The following is a 25,068-nucleotide window of genomic DNA, read 5'->3' on the forward strand; positions in this document are numbered from 1 at the left end:
TCATAAAAATAATTTAATGTTGCTCATATTTGTGCAGCATAACTGATGCTCATCAGCCTGCTCCATTGCAAATGACCTCTTCCAAACTAATTGTCTTAGAATTCTGTCATATTGTTCCTAAGTCATACAGAATCACACAATGGTAGGGGGTGGAAGGGACCTATAGAGATCATCTAGTCCAATCCCCCTGCTAAAGGTCCATCTAGATAAGGTCACTCAGGACTGCATCCAGGCAGGTTTTCAAAACCTCCAGAAGAGACTCCACATCCTCCCTGGGCAGCCTATGTGAGGGTTCCCTCACCCTTGCAGTGAAGAAGTTTTTCCCTAAGTTTAAGTGGAACTTTTTGTGTTCCAGATTTTGTCCATTACCCCTTGTCCTGTCAGTGGACATTACAGAAAAAAGTATTGCCCATCCTCTTGACATATACCTTTTAAATACTTGTAGAGTATTAATGAAGTCCCCCCTTAGACTTCTCTTCTCCAGGCTGAAGAGTCCCAGGTCCCACAGCCTTTCCTCATAAGAAAGATGCTCCTGTCCCCTGATCATCTTGGTGGCCCTGCGCTGGACTCTCTCCAGCGGTTCCCTGTCCCTCTTGAGCTGGGGAGTCCAGAGTTGGACACAGGACCCCAGCTGAGGCCTCACCGTACTCTACAGTTACAATGTGATAAAAGAAGCATAAAAGACAAAATAAATTGAAATAGAAAATTTAAGGCCTTTTTCCCTTTCATATAAATCAACTTGGACTTCTGAACTTACTTCATTGGCCAGAAGAGAAAACCTACACAAATTATCAATAGCTAACCTATTTTACAGGCATATATCTTTCATATTTACAAATCATGCTTTCTATATACAGATCTATTATGTGCTGTGGTACTGTAGAATAGTCATGTAAATGAATATGTAATTTACAAGGACTTTCAAAACCACCATGTGCTTGTTCAGATGCATGCACACAAGTGAAAAAGCAAGATGGATCTACGGTATGATGTGGCTCCAAGATTTGCACTTGGTTTGTTTGTGCTGTTCTATACTTTGTAACACAATCTTTATTAAGATCAGCTATTGAAAATCAGTATTTTGTAAAGTCTCATAAATGAAGTGACAGAAAGCAGTGAAGTGTCAATGTCATTGCAGGATGCAATTCTGGGGGGCAATGCTATTTATATTTTTAATCTCTTATTTAAAAAACTCTCAAAACTAGTACAGGAACTGATGGGTAAAGGGTAGGAAGAAGTGTAAGGAGGAATTTTATACAAATGTCACAACATGTGTTCCCTACATGTGGTATAGCAAGCTTTGCAATATTACAAGGCAATACTACATTATTTTGAGAAGCAGGCAATAGACTTGAATTTGGCTAGACAGTTACAGATAAAATCACTGGTTTAGGATTTTTTTTCCTGTTTTTTAATTATTTTTTTAATATACTGTGAAAAACGTAAAGTAGAAACAGAATGCTCAGATTTATGCAAAAAAATTTCTTCTTAGACACCAATTTACTCAGGATGTTACACTACTATATCCTGAAGTTTAAAGAGGCAAAATATAATTTAAAATGTGTACAAAATAAGTATATAAAATAAAAGCACAGCAACACCAAACAACACCATTTAAACTGACCTGGTTTATAACCTGATAACCAGTCATTATGGAAACCTTTTCTCCTTGCTTGCTGTAGAGACAAGTATCTTCTTTCCTATATGGACATAAAGGTTAGTTTCACAAAGTCAGTCATCTTTCCCACAGAGAAACTGTAATTGTTGACATGGTGGTAAAGTCTTACTCAAAATAGTCTTTGGGACAAATTTAGCAAAAGACAATTTCAGTTCCAACAGCTCTGAGTTCACAAGTAAGATTATATCACAATCATATTTTTTCTTCTATACTTCTAATAAAACTGGCCTACAAGATTCCTAGCTCCTCTGAACTGCACCAGAAGTTCCTTTATCATTTCAAAATACATGAAAATACAGGTACACCAACATATTCTCCTACTGCCTGCAAAAAGCTTAGGCTTTCAGTGGCATTGACATCAATGGCTGCAGAATGCCTCTGGGTAAACTATTGGCTCCCCTGAAAGGCACAGAATATCTTTAGCAGCTTCAGCAAGGCCTATGAATTCAATACCGACCTCTGTATAAAAGAAAGTGTTGCACTCACTGATCTCAACTTAGTGGACTGGTTTCCTGTGAAAAGATAGTCTTAAACTTGGTCAGGCCAAATATCCTCTGCAAAAGGCCTCAAGTTTTATCCTTCTTTATCAAGAGACCAGGTAAGCCAGATGCCATTTTAATGTCCCCAATGCAGCTCCCCATTTTCAGCTACTGCTCCAGGAGAGCACTGGTCTCCTGTAGGCTGGTTAAGCTGACGTGACTGCCAGCTCTCTGGAGATGTCCTAGATACCACTGATGGCCCACTGAGGACAATCAAGTATTTGCCAAGTATGTGTTAGAGTCATGCAGAATTTTCCCTTGATTTTCCATCAATTCTACTGCATGTTTTAAATCAGAACAAATACACTGAAAGTCTTTATGAGGAGCTGAAGCACAGTAATAAGGCAAGTACCAACCACTTCAAACAGGAAAAGAAGCTAAATCATATTATGTTTATACCTTGAGAGACTCATAATGTTCTTGTCTAATTTCTTCATATTCCTCTAATATTTCTTCAAAGAAATCATCCTTCACACTTTTGTCTAATAGCTGAGAGCACTAAAAAAAAAGGAAAGAGAAAGCACCAAGTAACATACTGCAACAGACTATAGTAAGGGCAGAGTATGAACTTCAAGCTCACTTCCAATTACACTTGACAATACTGAACATATTTAAGAACACGATTATCACTGAGAGCACTGTCCTACTACACAGACAATATCAGCAGAAACCAGAGTGGATCTGGAAGAAGTCAAGAGGAAAATATTCCAAGACTCTAGAGACTTAACGGTCATAGAAACAACACAGAGCCTGATCTACTTCTTTCCAGTAGTTACTTGCCAACTAAGACTACCCATTTGTCTGGTAGAGAGAGATTTATCCCAGAAAACTGCAGTCATAGTGTTTCCTAGTACTAAGATTGCTGTAACACTAACTTTGGAAATACAGCCAAAATAGAGATAAGAGCAGTTTGCATGCAATCCCATCACTCTTCACTATAGAAGATCTGAAAAGGACTGAGAGTGAATCATATCAAGGACTCGAGTGAATCACATCACCCTTGCTTAAAGAACTGTGTATTTCATTAAAGGTATCCAGTGACAATAATTAACACGTCAGATGTGGCAGTAAAAAATAACTGAAGCAACAGTAGTTTGGAAACTGGTCTCTGTCATGCCTCTTCGATTTTCTGCCATAACATTAAGCCTTAGAGTAAAGGATGAGAACAACAATAGAAGAACAGGGCACATATTTTTGCATGGATGAGAAACTATAATTTAGAACTTACAACCACAACACTCTTGGATGCATCCAGGACATGAATTACAGGTGCACTATACCGTGGGGCGATTTTAACAGCTGTGTGTGTTCTTCAATGAAAAAGAGTAAGAGTTAGCATTTCACAACCGAAGAAAAAAAAAACATCCTCACAAAACAAACACCAGAAAAAAAACCCAGTGAAATAATTCCTGACTTAATGCATAGACCAGAAGTTCAAAAGAATAAAGTTATTCATCCATCTGTTATGTATGGATGATTAAACACAGATTTTAATAATAGATACTCTTTGAACAAAAATATTTCTGTATCAGAATGCTTCATAAATAATGTGCCAACTCACATTCCCTTGCTGTCATACCAGCTGACTGAAAATCAGCAGCTTGTTACTTGGAGTCTCAGAAAACTTCAGTGAGAGTGTTCCAAACTAAGCCTAACAAGAATGAACATTTTTTAAAGATATTTTTTGCTCATCTTGCATTTTTTCCTCCCACATGCTAGTTTCTAGGTCTACAGATTTCAGTGATGATTATTCCATTTCTATAATGCTCTACTTCAAAACCAGAGGCACAACTCCTCTACTCACACGAAGGAATTCTGCCAGTGGTCAATAAATATTAAGAACTTGCACCTGCTTGATCAGTCAAATCATTTACAGAAAAAAATCCCAAATAATCCAATTATTTAGCGTTTATTAATATTCCAGTCTTCATAGAAATACTTAATCATAAAATTATTAAGACCGAGTTCTATTTTACAGTGCTTTGTTGATCAAATTAAAATTTGGAATCCTAAACAGAGGCCTAAGCTATCACGTGAAATGCAGCTGGCTACTCCTGTTGCTCAAAGACCTGGCAGGTCAAAGCTCAGTTTGCTTTCTTGAATACTCAGGTTAAACATCATTTTTAAAACTAATTTAAATCAGAGGCCAGGAAGCAATCTTCCATGGCAAAAATCTCCTTTTTCTTCACATTCTGTCAAATATTTAAAGCACTTGGACAAGGAAGTTACTGATGACTGTGCAACACAGTTGTGTAACCCAACTGTCCAGGGTTTTCTTAATTTGCTTCTACTCAATGCACTTTTGATCTTGGAAGCTTTGTTTTTTAGAAAAAGGTATTGTGTCTTCTATTTTGATAGGAATGGACAAAGGAAACAAACAGGGCATGGTCCTACAATGACACTGTATCAACATACATACTCGCTCTTCTATTTTTTTAAAATAAACTTTACCACAGTAAAATTGTCATAATCTCAACATTTGAATTTACCAAAGCAGTACAGTAAGAATGCAAATATCATCACTATTTTAAGTTATGAAGAAACTCTTCTACATAAATTCTGTAGACAAAATCCAGCCTCTCTTTCACAATGGCCTCACTTTCCACCCTACGTGAGCATATTGTACATAGAACAGTTAGCAAAGCATGACCCGAGGCTGTTACACATGCCCAAAACACATTTGTGGCAATGTTAATACTAGGTGTTAGTGAGCTGTGAACACTGGGCTTCAGATCATTATAGCAGCATTATTATTTAATTCGAATGGATCCGAGAGAATAAGATCAACAGAAAAACTCCATCTATCAAAAGCAACATGGTTAACTTCAAGGCAAACAGCTAGAATTTATACCCTCTCAGTCTGCTTGAACAGGACTGGGGCCTCAAAACAGTCAGCTGAATGATGATCGAGGAAAATACATTAACTTTGTTAAATGACAGTAACCCCCTGATGTCAACGTGACCATTTTCTAACCTGAAAATCCTGCATTTTCAGAATGCTTTGAATCAAAACAGACCACTCAATCCCTTTGAAGAACAGAACACTATGAAATGCACATTAACTTTTAGAAGGAAATACAGTACTTAGAATATCAAGTCGTAAAATACACAACACTCACAAGAATGAAAAGTTTAACATGCCCATTATTTGTTGCATCTCAATTACTGTTTATCTCTATAATCAGTATGTGTGTTGTGGGAAAATGCAGGAAAGGGAGAGATAAATGGCTAGAAATTTTCTTTTTCTCTGTTTAACACTACTTTCATACACATTCCTCATCTTCCCAACTGATATCTTACTTAGAAGTAGTTGCTCCTCCAATCAGCAAAGGAATCTTTATTGCCAATCTCTCCATTTCCTTGGCAACAAAAATCATTTCATCCAAAGAAGGAGTGATGAGACCAGACAGGCCAATTATATCTATTGCAAATTTACAAACACATAAATAAAAAAGGTTTAGCAAATCCACCCTAGAAATAAACAGAAATTATTACAGCAAGGTTTCTTTCATACATCAGATAACTTCATACATCATATAGACAGAAAATAATGGGATAAAAAGCAGAGTAGTCCTTAATCTAGAAGCAAGGTTTGACCTAATTAGAAGGTGAAACTTTTCCAAGAAAGAAAGTGATTTCAAACTCCTAGTTTAAAATATTTCTCAGTCTTCACAGCTGCTGAACATCTACTGCTCTAGTTTCAGCAATAAATATACAGTACTTCTGATTAGGAAGCTTCAAACTTCAGAAGCTCATCAACTGAGGAGGGAAATAAGACAAAATAATTATAAGCTCTGCTCTTAGAAACAGCAAACTTTTTCAAATTTCACCATCTATGTTCCACACAACTGATCTTTTTCAAGATGCAACAGACTGTTTCAAAGCAACTGTAACTTATTTCAGAAAGTTCATTATTTATTAGAACAGTGAAATCATTCTTGATTTCACATTCACTGATCTGGCAGGCTGAATGCCAAGTTCTTTTACTGATTTAAGACCCAATATGAAGTTATTTAATTTTTCCACATCTCCATTTATCCATTTGTAAAACAAATACTAAAACATCTCTGTTGGAGTTGCCCTTTGGATATAGATTTGCAGTTCCTCAGGCTAGGAAGTGCCAAATACTAAATAATTAAAATTGTTAATGCAAAAGTTCTGATTTATCTGAAAACCGTCAGACCAAATCATAGACAACACACGAACATAATGAGTAGTGATAAAAAAAAAAAGTGAGTGGAGTTCAAAATTAAACAATACAGGAGTTCTAATGAAATCTCTCTGTACCTGCTTTGTTCTCAACTGCAGCTTTCAATATCTTATCACATGGAGTCATGACTCCTAAATCAATAACTCTGTGAAAAGAAGCAAGATGACATAAGATTCTTTAGAAAACAGATCAAATTTTGTCTAAAGGGCAAATATTTTCCTGTTACTGTAAATGACTGATCTAAAATTGAATGTAAAATTAAGGTTTTTATTTGTTTGTTTCCTCTAAGACCTCTGTAGGGAATTTTAATATAGGAAATACCTTTGGGTCTCACAAAATTTTAAATACTTCAGAGTTCCATATGATACAATAGGTATGAACATTCAAATGTGAGAGGTTTTTTATTTCTTTTCTGAGATACAGTTAATTTTCTTCATAGCAGCTGGTATGGTGCTGTGTTTTACGTTTGTGTCCAAAACAATAACAACAGAATCATAGAACCATAGAATGGTGGCTGTTAGAAGGCATCTCTAGAGATCATCCAGTCCAATCCCCTGCAGAAGCAGGTCCACCTAGATCGGGTCACACGGGAACACATTCAGGCGGGTTTTGAAAACCTCCAGAGAAGACAATTCCACACACTCCCTGGGCAACTGAATAGCACACTAATGTTTTAACTATTAAGGTTTGGTGTTTGTCAAGTACCAAAGCTTTCTCTGTTTCTAATTTCCCAGGGAACAGACTGAGGGCACACAAGAAGCTGGGAGTAGACACAACCAGGCAGAGGACCTAAACTAACCAAATAAATATTTCATGGCATATGGTGTCATGTTCTGCAACAACAACAAAACAAACAAACAAACAAAAAAAAACCCCAAAAAACCAAAAAAAAGAGAGGAAGGGTTTTAACAGGGTTTTCTGCTCAGGAACTGGTTAGGCATCAGTCTACCCATCAGAAGTGGCAAGTGATTGCCTTGGCATCCCTTATTTCATTTTTCCTTTCTCTCTTTTTCTACTTTTCCTTTACTTACTAAATGTTTTTTATCTCCACATAAAATTTTTCTTGCTTTTATTGATTTTTTTCCTCTTTCTTCATCCCACTGAAGCTGGCTGGCTAGAAATGGGTGAATGGCTGTGTGGTGCTCAGCTGCCCACCAGGGTTAACCAAAGCAGTGGCCTTTCTGAAGTTATTTGGACAATACCGAAAGTCTTTGAGGACATCATATCTTACGTCAGCGAGATAAAATGATACACATCAAGGTTTTAATGTCTTATTAAATCATATATTTTATGAAATGAGACATTTCCCTTGCTAGCATTTTATTCCTATTAACCCTACCCATTGCCAAGGCTTTTATTTTTTCAGGTAAGCTACTCCAGCCTGCTGGCCTCATTCAGCCTCACTCATAGTCACAGTGACAGAAAATACTGTGACTTCAGTTCAGTAAGTCTAAATAAAGCTCAAGAAAGCCTGAAACCATTCAACAGAACTTGAAGAGATAATGAATGGCAATATGCTGCAAATACACTGCACTGTTACTGGCTTGAAGACTTTGTGTTTTAAAATAAATAATTTTGCCTCTTTTTAGAGCTAAACCAAAAACAAAACTAAAGGAATGAACACTAAATACAAAGTTCCAAAGCAGATTCAGTTTTGTGCAACACTTAACAGACACCTGACAAGGGGCTCTGATTGAAATGTGACCATTCATTCCAAAGCTGTTGTCAACCCTGATTCACGTACACAGGCCTTGAAAGTACTCTTTCTGAAGTTCTGTCTTTTGAAGCTCAGAAACAGGATGAAAATCTCATATCTTATTTAACAAAACACATCCCAGCAGGTTTTTAAAACTTCATCATTAACCAATGGCTTGAAAAACACACTGAAAGGTTCATTCAAATCTTACAAGACTTCCTTTTCCTCAACACAACCCACATGTAGTCTTGCCTACTGCAATTGTCGTATCTGATTTCTTCAGGCATTGTACTTCTATGTTTAAGATATTATACTTAACATATTTCACTTATATAATACAAAAATCGATTGTCTGTTGATGTTAAACTGTATTCACTTCAGAGGCCTATTTAGTAATATTCACCATCAGATTAGTAACAGCTGGTATGATCTGTGTTCCCCACAACTTGGGGAACAGAGGACAGTTCACCAGAAACGCCCACTTCTGCTATCACCACAACTTCAGCTAGCCTAATTTATTAATCAGCTAGCCTTACACAGCTAACTAATGTTGATCTCTTTACCTGAAGTTATTGCAGCCCAGAACAACTCCCACAATGTTCTTGCCAATATCATGTACGTCTCCTTTCACAGTTGCTAGTACTATTGTACCGTTGTAAGGATCCTGAAAGTTGAACCAATAACACAAATTACTTAGAAGCCTCAGCATGTTTGACGAGATCTTTCAACTGTGCAGTCCTAATCCATGACTGAGACTCCTATTGTAGTACAAGTAATTGCAAAATGTAGTACAGGTAATATAGTCAATATTAAAAGTATTAAAAGATCCGGTAAAAAAATGCACAAGAATTTTTCTTGAAAACTGCATACATGTTATTAAAAAAATCCATGGTTAAAAGAAGTAGCAGATAGAAAAATTCGTATCTGGATAGTAATTTGTGCACTGCAGTAACTGAACCAATGAAGTATGTCTGCCTCATTGATAAATCTCACCAATGAGGAGTTTAAAAAGGTTAAATATTCAGAACAAAAAGGTATGAACCCTCATAATTACGTGGCTGTTTGTACATCAAGAACAATCCTTCAATGCAATGCTGAGAAGAATGAGAGGAATTAGCAAGTGCAAAAAAGACTAGTTTTTGACGTAAAACAAATGGCAAGGGAGACATTTCAGTGCAGTGATCAGGCTAGTTCAAACTACCCAAGCTGAACAAATAGGCTGGAAAAAGTACCTCCTTGAAGAAAGGAAGTTGTATAGTCACAAACTTATCCTAGGCTAGCTGGTGTTGAGTCCTGTCAAAGGGAGCCCACCAGCAGGTCAACAGTGGAACTCCCTGTAGCAATTCACCAGGACACAGGACATTCCCACACATTTTTAGCTGTATAATAGCAGTATCTCATCTCATTTGTAAGTGGCTGAACTGGAGGGTTAGATCTTTCCATGAAGCACATCTGATTTAAAGATGGCACTGAGTAGCTCTCTACTTCATGAGTCTACATTGCCTTCTGAGGGGAAAAAAATGTTATGTATTACCAACAGTGATATCGGCATTTCCCGTGGTCCTAACATACTTGTTGAATAAAATCTCTGGATTCCCATACCAACGCTGCTGTCTATTATATCCCCAGTGCTCCTGTTTTACAGAAGACTAGAGAGCAGTGAAGGCAAAATGGATGTTTAAGTCAGTCATCTCAGTATATCAATAAAAAACATTTGTAGCTGAAAGTACACAACTGGAACACAACAGAAAACTGGGGAAAGAAATTAATCAAGGACTGGGGGAAGAATAAAAAGTGCTGCTTACAGGTATCACACCAATAATTACTGATGATTTAACTAGTGATTGATAACCAAGAAAAAAAAATGGATTTACACACAAGAAGGAAAACCTGTGCTGGGCAGTAATCGATATGGGACAGAGCACACGCCATTTTAAAGAAACCCTTTCAATTGTCTCAAGCAAGGAGGTCCTAGAGTCCCGGGCACACATCTAACAGCCTGCTTTTTTTAAAAATCCTGATAAGAGATCCACAGCCACAGCTATTTGTCCTCAAATGTACCCATCGATACTTTGCATTTCCTGGCAGTCTGTGACTAAAACTGTCCTGGAAGTTACAGCAGCCTGGGTAACATCAGACAGATCAGCTACCAGAGCTCACAGATCATTTGCCTTCAAGTCAGAGACCTAACTTCAGAGATTGATGCAACTGTTTTTTTCTCTCACCAATTCTCTACACAGTGACTTTTTTTTTTTAAGAGGATGGCACTACATCCCTTCCCCAGCAGAAGGTAGAGAAGCAGAAAGACAGAAGTCCTAATTTTTTTCCTCTTGCTCTCCTCAGCCACACCGAGTATCTCAATCCCTTTAGGGTGCTTGCTATATTTTTAATTAATAACCTCTCAAATTACACTTCACTTCTTTTTAGCCAAAGAATTAAGTGCTAGAGAGTTCACAGTAGATCCTCATGGAAGCAATGGGTCATCATTTTCATGGACTTCAAATAGCACCAGAACAAACCAGAAGATGCCAAATACTAGCAGTGTCATCTGAATTAAAATAAAAAAGAACAGCATGAGCAAGAGAGTGATGACACATAGAAAGGTGACTCATGACAGTCAGAGAACATATCTGCTTGAGATACTGGAGAAGAGACACCTTCTTCACATCCAGAAAGAAGACAGGAAAAAAGACTAGACATTATCTTCCCTCTATTAAGATTAGTCAGGTTTGATTATCAGATGATTTTTCTTTCTAAATTATTTGCTGTATTTGTTACAATTTTGCTGGACAACCACCAAACAGAACCACAGCACATGGAAAGATAGTGTAAGATTTCAAAGGAAGAACTAGGAACCATTCAAAATCCACAGAAGGGAAATCAAAGGAAATACACAAATATCACAGTTTAGAGAAATTCTGCTATTCTTTTTTTTCACGTGTTAAATACCAGATTCTGATAATAGCTACTGTCTCTGAGAACTCATGAAGACAGGGTATGGTTTCACAAGACTAAAGAAAAGTAAATACACATAAAATGTAAATTTGATAGTCCAACAGAGACAAGAGAAGAAAAATATTTAACAACCAAAACTGTAAACACCTTATCACATTATAAATAGAATAGAAGACAGAAGACATTAGTATTTAAAAGAGGATTTTGTCCAATTTATCTGAACTCTCTTTTCTACTGAATGGAATCTTGTCCACAAGAGACATCCTGCATCTTCATTTTCCAATGATCCTACCACATATTCCATTAGGCAAATTTGGAAGAAATTACTTCTAAGTATACGCACAAGTATTCTGTGTTGGCTGTGAAACAAAAAATGCTGCAAAGAAAAGGCCCATGAAGACCTAAAAATCATTGGATATTTTCCATTATATATATTACATAAAAAGTAGTCTTCAGAAACTGCTGGAAAACCACACATATTAAAAGACAACTATATTCAGACCCTGTTTTCATAAACACTTGTTCCCTACAACTTGGTCATGGCTGCAAATGCAATGACCATGCTATTCTATCATAACAAGAGGTCTGGAAGTTACAAATCACGAAGAAAAAGGATGTAAGAATTTAGTTTGTTTAGCTGGGAGAACTTTGAGGGCTAAGGGAAAGGGAACAGCTGAATAAAGAGAAATGTGACATCAGGCTTTGAACATGCAAAAGGGACCTCCAGAGTTCACTGAAGGCAGAAGTAGTATAAGCAAATTGCAAAGTTTGCCATAAAGTTATAATGTTATCTTTTTTTTTTTTTTACTTCTAATTAATTGCCTGCAGAAATACAAGAAGTAACATTGGTCTAAAGAGACTACAAAGGCTTATGGTATCCTTCAGAAAACTTCCGACAACTTAGGCCCATACCAAGCAGAGTTCCACAAAATCTGCACTTTATGAATTTCAGATCTACTTCAAATTATGCCAGGATTGTCATTTTCCATATGACTGCATCAACTCTCCAGTATGAAAGCTGAATATAGGTCCTTAGCAAAAAAGAATTTCAATTTTTATCATCCCTTGCTATGAAAGAGTCACAGCACAAAGGACTGTATCTTGCCTCTTCCTCTGTGCTGCCTCGTGTGGCTCTCCTTTCCTCTCTTTCTTTTTCCATATAGGGAATAAGGTGGCCGACTGCTTTCTTCATAACCCGAGCAGACTTTATCACCTGCATAGATGAATAGAAGGGGGAAAAATAAACAATAAAGATCAGGTACAGGCTGAGATTTCTCTTAGCTTTCTTGTATACTCATTGAAACTATAAACAATACTTCACTTGCAAACTCAGATTCCAGCTCTGCAGAGCATTCTATGGCAACAGGCTGATGGCTCTATGTGACTAAGGGGCTACACATGACACTTGCTTTCACAAGGCAGCCTCTCAGACCGTCCATAACAGAAATGGAATCTACAAACAAGTTCAGACTTGGAAAGTGCTAAATACAGCAATTTTTATTTGTATCTTTTGTCTCTCTTGCTCTTTCAACACAGACTTAAAACTGTATTTCAAATAAAGCAAAAACCCTCAGGAAGAAAGGAAAGTAATGTATAGAACTACATAAAGAAAGTAGTGGTCCAAAGTAAAGAAAAAATAGGGCTGCTTCTTAACAGCAACTGAATTTTCACAAATCATGTGAAAAGTTTTGCATTCATAGACTGTTTTGGCTGTATTTTAAGATGCTAGTTTTTTGAAAACTAGGAAAATATAGTAAATTATTTTCTCATTACCTGAGGTAGAAACATTTTTCCAGCACCAAAAAGATCACCAACAATTTTCATGCCATTCATCAAAGGCCCTTCAATTACATTTAGAGGTCTAGGATATTTTTCCTGATTTAATCTTGCTTCTTCTGTATCTGCAGTAACATACTTCTCAATGCCCTGCGAAAAAAAACAGTAGCTTCTAACTCGCTAGAAATACAGCTTTTTAGTTGGCTTCTCTCCCTCCCTCCACCCAAAATCACAATGAAAGTACAAACAGATCCTTTAGATACTAATAATCTGATAATTATACTGATAATAATGTGTATTTAAAACGGGTTTTCTTATGAAACAAAATGCTATCAATCTTAGGCATACAAATTTATTCGAAGCAAGAGTTGAGATCTTTGTTTATTTTTCTTAACCATGTCATAAGAAAACCCAAACATTCTAAGACAGCTTCCTCGGGTGCCGCTCACTGCAGTGCTATTAAAGGATTAAAAGAAAAACAAAAAAGCCCTGGAAAAGTAAAAGCACCATTTCTATTATCAGTAGTGGAATAAAATATTAAGCATCAAAACTTTCAAGTTGTGAAGCTTAAAGACAAATCACCACAATTTTCTGTTACTGAATAACAATAAATACACATTGTATATATATACACTACATAACACTATATATATATATATATACTATTAATTATTAATAGCTCTTAAAAGAAAGACAGTTGAAGAATTTTTAAAGCCAAAAGTGTCCCTTAAAGTCTGAGCTGAGATCATGTCTCAGAGCTGATGGGTAGGACAGTTTTCTGCAGAGATTTACCTTTACAAGGGCATATTCCAGCCTTTCCTCCACAGAGCTTTTCCGCCATTCATCCGTTTGTATGACTTTTCTTCCTCCTTCGGCATGATTCTGAAAAGGAAAGACATCCACAGGACCTTTTTAGTGTAAAACGTATGACTGCAGACTTTACTTCTAGAAAAGTGTGGTTGATTTCAAGTACCAGTCCTCAAAATAATATTATTCAAAAAGTTTTTTTATATACACACAAACCATAATGCAACCACATGTAACATATTACAGAAACTTTAGGGGTCTGCATCCCAAATGGTATATACCTCAGTGAAAAATGTACAGAAAACCAACAAAGTATGAATAATTTTTTTAAAGGAGCATTTTCATAATTTTCACGCTCTTAAAAATGATGAAATGACTAATCCTAGCAGTCTGACTTCTGAGAACATAATTTAAATTGATTTCTGCCCCACACTCCTCACTTCATTTTAAAATTCTAATTAATTTGGCACTAATTCAATTTCTGCTGAAATAGGTTATATTGCTCCATATCACATATGTGTTTCCAATCAGATGGCCTACAGAACTACTGTTTCTCATGCACATGGACTGTCCCAAATCTTCACATGTTCTCTCTGCCTCACACTCCCCTTGGCTATGAATGCAAAGACCAAAAGGGCTTCACAACATGAGAAAGCTCATAAGCACCCACCCTAGGAAGGGCTGGGGAAGAGCACACTATTCATTACTTTAACCACCACACTTCAGGCAAGTGATTTCTTTTCCTCCCTCAGTTATTTAACATGGGATGACATCTTTCAGTCCTTACGAACCTCCCATACTTCCGAGTGCTCATGAGCAAGATTTTAAAGATAAAGCCACAGGAAAAGCCATGGAAACAAGGTCTCGCTCATGGGAACAGAAATCAGAACAAGTTTTCAGTCCTATTTATATGAACGTTAGCTAACTACACAGTGTCTCACTGACAAATCTTATTCACCTCACAGGTCTAGTTTGTAAAATGTGAATGAAAGAAGGGGGAAGATGCTGCCCAGAGAGGCTGGAGAGTTTCCATCCCTAGTTATACCCAACTGACATGTTCCTGTGCAGCCTGCATTAAATAATCTCCAGTGGTTCCTTTCCACCTCAGCCCTTCTGTGATCAAATGAAAAGGTATCAAGTGCTCCTCAGTCTCTGCCTAGACACTTCAGCAACAGAACCACTGCAATCTAAAAAAAATAACCCATAAAGCTGTAGGGTGAGCACACAGGGACCACAGTGGCAAGCACTACACATACATTACTATTACCTGAAGGAACTAGGAGTAAACTTCACCAGTGCTCTATTAGAGGTGCGATATTTGATGTAGGACTGCATATTCTATGTTCTTTGTGCAGAAAAAACTGCAGTAATTGCAAATAAAAGGAACATATGCACTTACTAACTAACAAATACACTTTTGTATTAAAAAAAAACAAACCAAACAACCTTTAGACAAAAGAATTTAAGAACAATTCAATTCCACTATATCAGAAGAAGGACTGAATCAATATTTTGAAGTATGCCTCAAACTTCAAAATCTTATGGAATAATCCCTCTCATTGGCTGCAAGTAACTATCTATCTTTAAATCTATAGAAACAGAAATATATAGATATATCTACCTATATCTATGGACTCTCACATTCATCTGGAGAGAAGATAAAACCCAAATCAAGATGCTTACCTCCAGAGAAAATCTGAAAGTTGTAATATTTTATGTTAAATTTTAACAGAGCTCCTAATCTCTTTTTTGCAGTTGGGAGCTGGTTCACTCCCACAATAAAACTATCACAATGAATAAGAGCAGAGATTTCAACAATGGCTTCCCAAACTTTAGACCATTTCTACTTTCTGTTCTCCATTTAAATTCTTCATTCTGCAGAATTTAAATAAGCAAATCTGCAGAAATAATATTTGAAGAATCTCTTTGGTTATGGTTTGACATGACAGCCATTTCTGGTAAGGCGGAAGGGACTGTAAAGATGGCTCCTGTAAGAAGTTGCTCAAAACTCTTCCGAGCTCTGAGCCAGACCCACTTCTGGGGCTGAGCCAATTAGATGCCTCCACAATCACTTTTTAAGAAGCCGGAAGAGAAGGCTTCTTCCTGTTTCCTCCTTCTTCTGCCCCTTCTTCTTTCCCAACTTCTGGTGGTGCAAGGAGTGGGAAGAGAGAAACAACCATGCGGACTCCAAGGTCAGTGAGGGAAGAGAGGAGGAGGTGTGTTGGAGCAGAGACTCCCCGGCATCCTGCGGAGAGGACTGGTGAAGCTGAGATTTATTTTCATTTTTTTAAAGACCCCACATCAGAGGCAGTGACTCATTTTGCTAATGACCTCATGCCAGGGGAAGTGACCATGGCCAGAGGAGGTCATGTCCCATGGGAAAGACCCAATAGTCACAGAAGCTGTAGCTGTGGGGAGGAACCCATGCCAAAGAAGCTCATTAAAATTATGCCCAGAAGAAGCTATGTCCTGTGGGACGGACCCTGTAACTGCAGAAGCTGCAACTGTGGGGAAGAATCCATGCCAGATATATTCACTAAGGACTGTGCCCCATGTGAGGGACCCTGTATCGGCAGAATCTGCACCTGCTGGGAAGAACCCACATCAGAGAAGTTCATTAAGGACTGTGTCCCGTGGGAGGGATCTTGTATTGGAGCAGGGAAAGAATGCTAGGAGTCATCCTCATCTGAGAAAAGAGAAGCAGCAGATCCCTTCTGTGAGAGACAGACCATATCCCCCATTCCCTACACCTCAAGCCATTAAAGGGGGAGGAGGTAGAGATGTAGGGAGCAGTGAGCTGGGCCCAGGAAGAAACGAGGGATTGGGGAGGGAGATCTTAAAGTGCTGGTTGTAATTTGCTCAATCATCCTACTTTTTGCTTTTTGTCCGTTCTGTTTCTTGTAGGTAGTAGAATAAACTTACCTACTTTCCTCTCTAAGTCGAGTACTGGAGTCTGTTTTGCCCAGAATCGTAACTGGCAGCAAGCCCTCCATGCTCTTGACTAAATCCAAAACAACTTTGGTTATCTTTTTTCCTCTCATCTCGCTGGGGCCTCTGCCATCCTAATGAGGGTGGGGGTGAATTCAGGGCACTGAGTGAGAGACTGTCATGGTGCTTCTTTGGTAGCTGGGCCACACCATGACACCTTTCTAGTTCTCCTTCTCTTTTTTTTCTTCTCCTTTATGCAACCTTGAATGCTCTAATGGAAAAACTCTGCTTATAGAAAAAAAATTGCTCCTAAGTGAATTGCTTAGATATTAAGAGCACCATCTAAAACAGCCTAAGCATAAAGGAGACTCTTTCTGTACTGCTTTTCAACATGTTGTCACTATTCCTAAAAAGCATGCACCACACTAAGGCAAACTACAAACCAAATGAAACTGTCCACAGAAATGATACCTCTAGGAGCTATAAAACCAGTATACAAACCTTCTTGTGCCCTTAAATATAAGAGCCACCTAACGCAGAGAGGTTTTTGCTGTATGATCTCTTCAAAACAACATTTCAGTAGTTTTCTTATAGCCAACAATTTGGATTTCAGGTGTATAATCTTTGTCTTTTATCATCACCGTCATTACAGCCTCTCAAGAGACTAAACTGATTCTCACTCTTGAGGAAATCAATGGAAGTCTAGAGCACAGCCAGAAGTTGCATGCAATTACTTCACCTTTAAAGTAAACCATTACCACCAGAGACAAGATGCACTTGCTAATTAAGCTCCAGTGCTAAGATTTGCTTTGGTTGTAGGTTGGCTTTTGCTGGGTTTTGTTTGTTTGTGAAGGTTTTTTTTGGTTTGGGGGAGTTTGATTGGGGTTTTTTTGCTTATGTTTTGAGGTTTGTTTTTCTTTAAAAATAATGCCTGTGCAGCTTGGTCTCCTGAGGCATATGAATTCTGGTGCAGGATCTTTCAATCTCTTTGACTGGAGAGGCTCAATCTACCAGAGAGTTCACATTTTATTCTATATCAATAACTGAACCACTTGTAGTACCATTAGCAACCTCTAACAGCCACTGTTGGATTGACACATGCAGTTTATAGGCCATTTTACCGATCATCAGCAGGAAGGTGTTAAAGCCCAGGTGCTAAGCTAACTACTATTCAAAGCTGAGAAGTTTAAGTTACCTGAGCATAATGTAAAAGTTTCTCTGTCGCATCAGGATCTTTGTTCCAAATTAGATTCTCGCACAGCTGTAGCAATTCCTTGTGGATATCATCATACACTGGCAGATTCCCAGCATTCACAATTCCCATGTCCATGCCATACTGAAAAACAACATACAGAATCCCCCAGCCAGGGCTGTCAGACACAGCACTGCACATCTGCCAAGTGCAAACATATGGAAGCCAAAAGCACTTCACACCTTAATTGCGTGGTAAAGGAACACCCCATGCATTGCTTCTCGAATGGCATCCATTCCTCGAAAGGAGAAAGACAGATTGGAAAGACCTCCACTTATCCTGGCTCCTGGCAGTGTTTCCTATGGGAATTGCATAGACATTTTCAGAAAAGTGCTTTCCAAGAAGAAAATCTAAGCAAAGCATTTGGTCCATAAAACAGTTGGCTCCTGAGCAGCAATGCATTGGCTATGCAGCCTTTCCAAATCCCTGTTCCAAATCCTTCAAGTTACTCAAATTCATAAAAAGCAATTCAAATCTCTGAAGAAAAAAATATACAAGTAAAAGGAAAGATTCAACCTAATTATGTGCAAGCAACTATTCTAAACATACCAGTCCTCCCATAGCAGCATTCCAGATTTTCCCCATGCAGACTTATGTCTCTTCCATCTTCCATTCCTTTGGAAGTAGGATAAGCCAATCTGCCTGCCAATCTGTCTCAGGAATTAACCTCAAGGGCACAGCCTCCCTTCCAGAAGCACTGTAGTAACAAAACAGCCTGTCAGGTGTTCAAGCCCCAGACTGCTACTGACAGCACCTCCAGACCAATCAAACTGCCTTATGAAACACAACAGTGCAGCTCCCATGGCTGTATTCAGGTGATGCTCTTCACTGCTCTACTTCCTTACACACATTTTGGCTAAATAAAAACTCAGCTTACTGCACAAATCTCTTCCACAGTAACGGTAATTTCATCAGTTTAAAAAGGCAGCTTTCACATACCTTCAAAGAGGTCCTTTTAGCTAGAATGTGAATGTAATTGTTACCTCATTTGATTAATACAGTATATTTACAGTAGAGGTAATGGATAGAAATATATTTATAGAACTATCTGAAGTTCCTTTGGAAATACAGCAATAGCCAGGAATGGTTGCACTTCAGACAAATGATCCCCCTTGCTAATTTAAAATGCAGTGTTTTGTTCTTGTTTGGGAGTGGGTAAAGTTCTTCAGTTTTGTGGTGGACTGGGTTTTTAAGTAATCTCAGCAAAATACCTCAAGTTAAAATAAGCTTATAACTCACTTTTATTGTTTTAGCAGCATTGATAAAATTTATGGCATACAAGTTGTGTTCTTCCATTCCAGTTCCTATGGTCAAAATATTAGGGTCAAATATTATATCATTTGGATTGAAGTCCACTTTTTCCACAAGGAGGTGATAAGCTCTGGAACAGATTGCAATCTTGGTTTCTGTTTCTGTTGCCTAGTGGAAAAAAAGAATTCTGTCATGAAACTTACAGACATCACAAAAAATAAATTCTCCAGAAACCATTTACAGTTCCAGTGACTCGAGAATCTGAACATCATGAATATTAAAAGAGGATTACACATAAGAAGTCTGTATTAAAATTACATATGTACCTGAAGCTTTGACTCACCTCATTAAAAACAATTAAAAACCCAACATTTCATCACTCTATACAAAATTTAATATGTGATTTTTGACATAACTAAATTAATTCAGAAAGATTCCATTCTCAGGCAAAACTCAGTTTCTGAACTAAAAAAGATCCTCTATGAATTATGAGTTCAGCATGGCTGAAGAGCAAGAGACACATTCTTGTGCTAGCAGAGCTGCACTTAGAATAGCACCTGGATTCCTCAAACAAGTGAGCTGCATAAGAAATACTCCCATATCAGGATCAAAGTTATTGATAAGACCACACAGATCTCTTCAAATCAACAGTGTCAATGAAACAAATCAAATTTCTCTTGAACAAGAGTAAGAAAGCCTTACACTCCAGGAGAAAAATACCTCTCCTTTAAAGCGTCACTCACCTGTCCCACTTCATCAAAAGCCATGACAACCACAGCTGCTCCATACAACTTAATTTTTCTTGCTTTCTTCAAAAAGTCTTCCTCACCTTCCTTCAGACTGATGCTGTTTACAATGCATTTCCCTTGGCAACATTTCAAACCCGCTTCAATCACTGAAAAATTTGATGAATCAATGCATAAGGGCACCTGTAAATAACAGAAGTGAATCAGGTGAATACATACAAGTTATGAACTAGAGTTCCATATGCTGCTTTCACCGATTTGGACAAAAGATAGCACACAGGATCAATCAGCATTCATGAATAAAAAGTTTCCAGATGGTATTTGTAGGTTCATTTTGCTTTAAATGTGAAAGTCTGAGCAACTTTAAAAGTAAATCCATCATGTATCATATAGAGACCTCTACTTCACCCTGTATTGTCTTGTGTTTCTGAATTACTCATTTTTAGAGAATGCACATTGCAGAAGTATCTTTTAAAACCATCCTATATCCACAACAACTTTAAGTTTTGTGTAAAGCAATACCATTATGGACTGTCAATATACAGATTATAGCCAATAACTGCTGCAAAAGAAATCTCCATTCAGCTTTTCTAACCAATGAAAAGGAGTGGTATATATTTAGTTGAAATTAGATAGAGAATGTTAAAACCTGTTTCCCTCAAACTCCTTCCCTATTACTGTACTTTTTTCTTGAGAGACGTTGACAACTGCTTATTAAGGACCTAAATTGGTTACGAAATAAATCAATATAAAAATTTTCTAAAAGGCAATTTCAAACTTCATCAAATGTTCAGTTACAACCTTTGCAATATCAGGTTCTGAGGAAATAAAGTTACAAAATCTGGTCATTGCAGCAGGGCCATCCAGCATCCCATCATCCATATTGATGTCAAGAACCTGGGCCCCCATCTCAACTTGCAATTTGGCTACACTCAGGGCTTCCTAAAGAAAAAAGTGAAAAAAGCAGAACAGTCAGGAGAAAAAAGCCTAGTAATTCTTAGGACATTTCACTTCACCAAAACAAGTATGCAGCCAAAAAAATTAAACATTTATAATACAATTCATGAGAAAATAAGAAAATAGTCCATACAACAACATACAAGTTGTTAGTATGGCACAACTGGTAACTAATTTGTTCAGAAAAACATGACACCAGAAACCTAGCATGCTGGTAGTGTCATTAATATTAGATGGTCATGTGCATCACTCAGTGATGGCAAGGCTTAGGTTTTATGGCTGAGCAGCCAACTGAGTCAAAGGGTTCCTGGAGCACTGGGAGTTGAGAAGCAGCTAGGAGACCTGCCAGGAGCCAGCAGCTCTCGCGAGGGGATGGTCCTGCCAAGAGGTGAAGCCAAAGGAACCGTGGGGGATTTAAACATTCCCCAGGGAGCACAAACAACCAGGAGTGTGGTGACCAGGATAGGCAAACAGGACTTGGCATGGCAGTTTGCACAGCAATTTGAGTAGGGAGGACAGGCTGGAAACGATTCCAAAGCCCACATAGGGAGCTTCAAGTTGGAGAAGTGTTCCTGCCTCAGCTAACAAGATGGTGGGCACTCGCCTGAGAGCTAATGCCAATGCTCAGATGGAGAATATCCTGGTGAAGACTGGCGCATCCACTCAGACAGAGCTGGTCAGCAAGGATGCTTCAGTCTAGATGGCTTGCAGGGGGTGTTTAGGATGTTTAGGCACACCTGCTTCTGAGGTAACTATGTGTCATAGGTGCCCTCAAGTTCAAGAGCTGCAGTGTCAGGTGAAAGAGCTGCACGAAAACCATTAGTAGACTATGTGGTATTAGAGGACCAGAGGTAGAGATTGACAGATGGTTCCACAACAAGGTATAAGCCTCCAGTGAAATGGAAATGCCTTGGACCCTGGTAATAAAAAAAACCACCAAACAAACAAACAAGGCTCCCCTTCATAGCCTTCCTTCCACCATACCAATTACAAATAAGCATGAGGCATCAACAATGGGAGACACAGACGAGCAAGGTCCAGAAGGGGAAAATCACCACTGGTTGCTCCACCAGTAACAGGCAATGGGCATCATAAAAGGAAGCAACGGGTGCTCATTGTGGGTGACTCATTGTTAAGAGGCACAGAGAGACCGATCTGTTGATCACATAAGGAGTCGTGTACAGTGTGCTGACTGCTAGGAGCCAAGACGTGGCTGAGAGAGTGCAACGTCTGGTCAGGGATGTGGGCTACTATCTCTTATTCCTCGTCCATGTGGGGATGAATGATGTATTGAGACATGATAGTTCCAGAATAAAAAAGGTTTTTAAACCCTTGGGGAACAAGTGAAGGGGGGGGGGGGGGGGCACAAAAGTTATTTTCTCTTTCATCTCGTCCATCAGAGGAAAAGGGGAAGTCACTAACGCAAAAATTAAAAAAGTTGACTCCTGGCTAAGAGGCTGGTGCCAGCAAGAAGGTTTCGTTTTTTATGACAAGGGAATCCTCTTTGGGGACTGCAATTTGATAGGGCATGATGGAATACACCTGTCTCACAAGGGCACTGAAATATTTGGGAATAGGCTGGGCAACCTGAGCAAGAGGGCTTTAAACTGAAGGATTTGGGGGGTGGAGGGAGAAATGGCAAAGAACACCCCATCCTATCTAGCAGGAAAACGGCAGGGCAGGAAATGCAATGACGAGTGCTTCTCAGCTGCACACCAAGATGAGATGCAGAAGGCTGACTGCCCTGAGGCAGTATCAAATCAGGGAGGATCCTCTTGCATGCATCCAGGGAAACCCATGTGTTCAAGCAAGCACCTGCGTTGCCTGTAAACCAACACATACAGCCTGGGGAATAAGCAGGAGGAACTGGAGATGTGGGTGTTGATGCAGGGCCATGACCTCATTGTAGTTTCTGAGATGTGGTGCTCATGTGACTGGAGCACAGCCATGGAGGGCTGTGTGTTGTTTAGGAAAGACAGACAGGCCAACAAGACAAGCAGGTGGAGTTGCTCTCTATGTGAAAGAGAAATTAGAGTGCATTGGCCTGTGGCCAGTGGAGTTCCACAGGGACGGGTTCTGGGGCCAGTCTTGTTCAACATCTTCATCAACGACTTGGATGACGGGACAGAGTGTACTCTCAACAAGTTCCCTGATGACACCAAACTGTGAGGACCGTCTGATTCCCCAGAAGGCTGTGCTGCCATTCAGTGAGACCTTGACTGGCTTGAGAGTTGGGCAGAGACGAACCTCATGAGGTTCAACAAGTGCAGAGTCCTGCATCTGGGAAGGAACAACGACATACACCAGGGGTCAAACTGATGAAGAGCAGCTCTGCAGAGAGAGACCTGAGGGTCCTGGTTGATAACAAACTAAATATGAGCCAGCAGTGTGCCCTCATGGCCAAGAAAGACAATGGCATCCTGTGATGCATCAATAAAGAGTATGGCCAGCAAGACGAGGGAGGTTCTCCTCCCTCTCTACTCTGCCTTGGTGAGGCCATATCTGGAGTACTGTGTCCAGTTCTGGGCTCCCCAGCTCAAGAGGGACAGAGAACTTCTGGACAGAGTCCAGCACAGGGCCAGCAAGATGATCAGGGGACTAAAACATCTTCCTTATGAGGAAAGGCTGCAGGAAATGGGGCTGTTTAGTCTAGAGAAGAAGAGACTGGGGGGAATCTCATCAATATTTACAAATATCTAAATGATGGATGTCAGGAGGTTGGGGCATCAGTTTTTTCTGTTGTATATGGTGACAGGACAAGTGGTAATGGAAAAAAAAACCTGGAACACAAAAAGTTCCATTTAAACATAAGGAAAAACTATTTTGCTGTGAGGGTGAGGGACCCCTGGCAGAGGCTGCCCAGGGACGTTGCAAAGTCTCCTTCTCTGGAGGTTTTCAAAACCTGCCTGGACATGTTCCTGTGTGACTTGATCTAGGTGGACCTGCTTGAACAAGGAAGTTGGACTACATGATCTCTAAAGGTCTCTTCCAACCCCCCTCCATTCTGTGATTCTATGACAAAGTAAATTCTCCTTGTTTCTTACTCTTGTAACTGATATAGAATAGTGCTTTGTACCAGTAAAACAAGCAACTAATAACACAGTGTAATGGAACAATGAAAAACCAGAGCATCAGCTACAAAGATTATTGTTAAAATATATACTTCATAGTTGCCTGCCATGATGAGTTTAGCAAACTTCCGTGATCCTGCAACATTGCAACGTTCACCGATATTAACGAAGTTGGTGTATGGTCCAATTCTGAATGGCTCCAGACCTTAAAAAGATATTTTTTGAATATATTTGCAAAAACAGAAGAGAAAAAACATTGTAAAAAAAACCTGCAAAATAGAGGTGTCTCTCTCTTTAAGAAGAGTGATTTCCTGGCACATCATGATGTGCACAAATCTAATGAGTAACTAGCAAAGAAATGCAATGTAGCAACTTCCAACACATGCCAAATGTTTCTATCCTTCTTCAAGGACAGACAATAATTTACCTGACCCATAAAAAATACCAGCCAATTTGTATAATATAAAATGACATGAAGCTACAGATTCTTTGGGCATCTATGTGTATGCACATATACACCTTTTCTCAACTTCTAGCTGTTAACTCATGACTGTACCACCACCAAAGTAGCAGCCCACTGAATTAACTGACAGAGAGAGTTCTTAACCACATACTCAAGTTCAGAGAAACAAGCTCAAGTGGGACCCTTGGGTAGTGGGTAATTCAGAAGTAAAAAAACCCTTACAGCAGAACAGGATCAGCTAAGACATGAAACCACAGCCTAATTACAATTCATTTAATTTATGCTAAACTGATTTGATTTTGAGTTTAAAATAACAGACCATAAGAAGGTACTATTTTACTTGGATACATGGCCCAAAGGCTTTAAAGGCAGCCTAGGTGAGGAACATACAGATCTAGACTGCTAAAACAAAAGACATTCTAGATCTGGCTGTATTGCCGGAACGCTGTCCCAGTACAACCGGATCAACATCTGAGGCAACATAGGGCATCCCTCTCACAGCAGGCGAATAAGGATCTTCTCCCAGCTTTGCCATAAACTGTAGACAAATTACCTGATCTGTTTGGGCTTGACCCTTCCCTGTTGCAAAGTGAGGATAAAGATACTCACAATATTACAAAGTATCTGAGACTTGCAGAGTAAAATATGCTGTCTTGGCTATATTGTATAAGAATTTCATAAAATCTTTTATTAATCCTTTGGCCAAACCAGTAAGACTTATATCTGGTTACAGATCCCT

The 25,068-nt window shown here is 38.8% G+C and overlaps 1 protein-coding gene across 6 annotated transcripts in view; it reads right to left on the reverse strand.

Moving 5' to 3' along the window:
* Nucleotides 1-25,068, reverse strand: part of MTR (5-methyltetrahydrofolate-homocysteine methyltransferase) — a 53,113-nt gene that overhangs the window by 7,410 nt on the left and 20,635 nt on the right. For 5 of the 6 annotated variants that reach the window (XM_061991040.1, XM_061991039.1, XM_061991041.1 and 2 more), the window contains 15 exons: nt 23,959-24,071; nt 20,640-20,780; nt 19,836-20,021; nt 19,081-19,260; nt 18,024-18,140; nt 17,785-17,925; nt 13,647-13,736; nt 12,852-13,004; nt 12,184-12,291; nt 8,687-8,787; nt 6,505-6,572; nt 5,518-5,638; nt 3,446-3,527; nt 2,617-2,715; nt 1,625-1,700 (listed from right to left, as the gene is read on the reverse strand). In XM_061991040.1, the coding sequence (XP_061847024.1) occupies nt 1,625-1,700; nt 2,617-2,715; nt 3,446-3,527; nt 5,518-5,638; nt 6,505-6,572; nt 8,687-8,787; nt 12,184-12,291; nt 12,852-13,004; nt 13,647-13,736; nt 17,785-17,925; nt 18,024-18,140; nt 19,081-19,260; nt 19,836-20,021; nt 20,640-20,780; nt 23,959-24,071 (1,776 nt within the window). Of the gene's footprint in view, nt 1-1,624; nt 1,701-2,615; nt 2,716-3,445; nt 3,528-5,517; nt 5,639-6,504; nt 6,573-8,686; nt 8,788-12,183; nt 12,292-12,851; nt 13,005-13,646; nt 13,737-17,784; nt 17,926-18,023; nt 18,141-19,080; nt 19,261-19,835; nt 20,022-20,639; nt 20,781-23,958; nt 24,072-25,068 lie in introns of those variants that run through there. The other variant, XM_061991043.1, reaches the window with a different exon arrangement.

Source organism: Colius striatus, chromosome 2 (assembly GCF_028858725.1).
Source record: "Colius striatus isolate bColStr4 chromosome 2, bColStr4.1.hap1, whole genome shotgun sequence".
NCBI classification, from domain to species: Eukaryota; Metazoa; Chordata; class Aves; order Coliiformes; family Coliidae; genus Colius; species Colius striatus.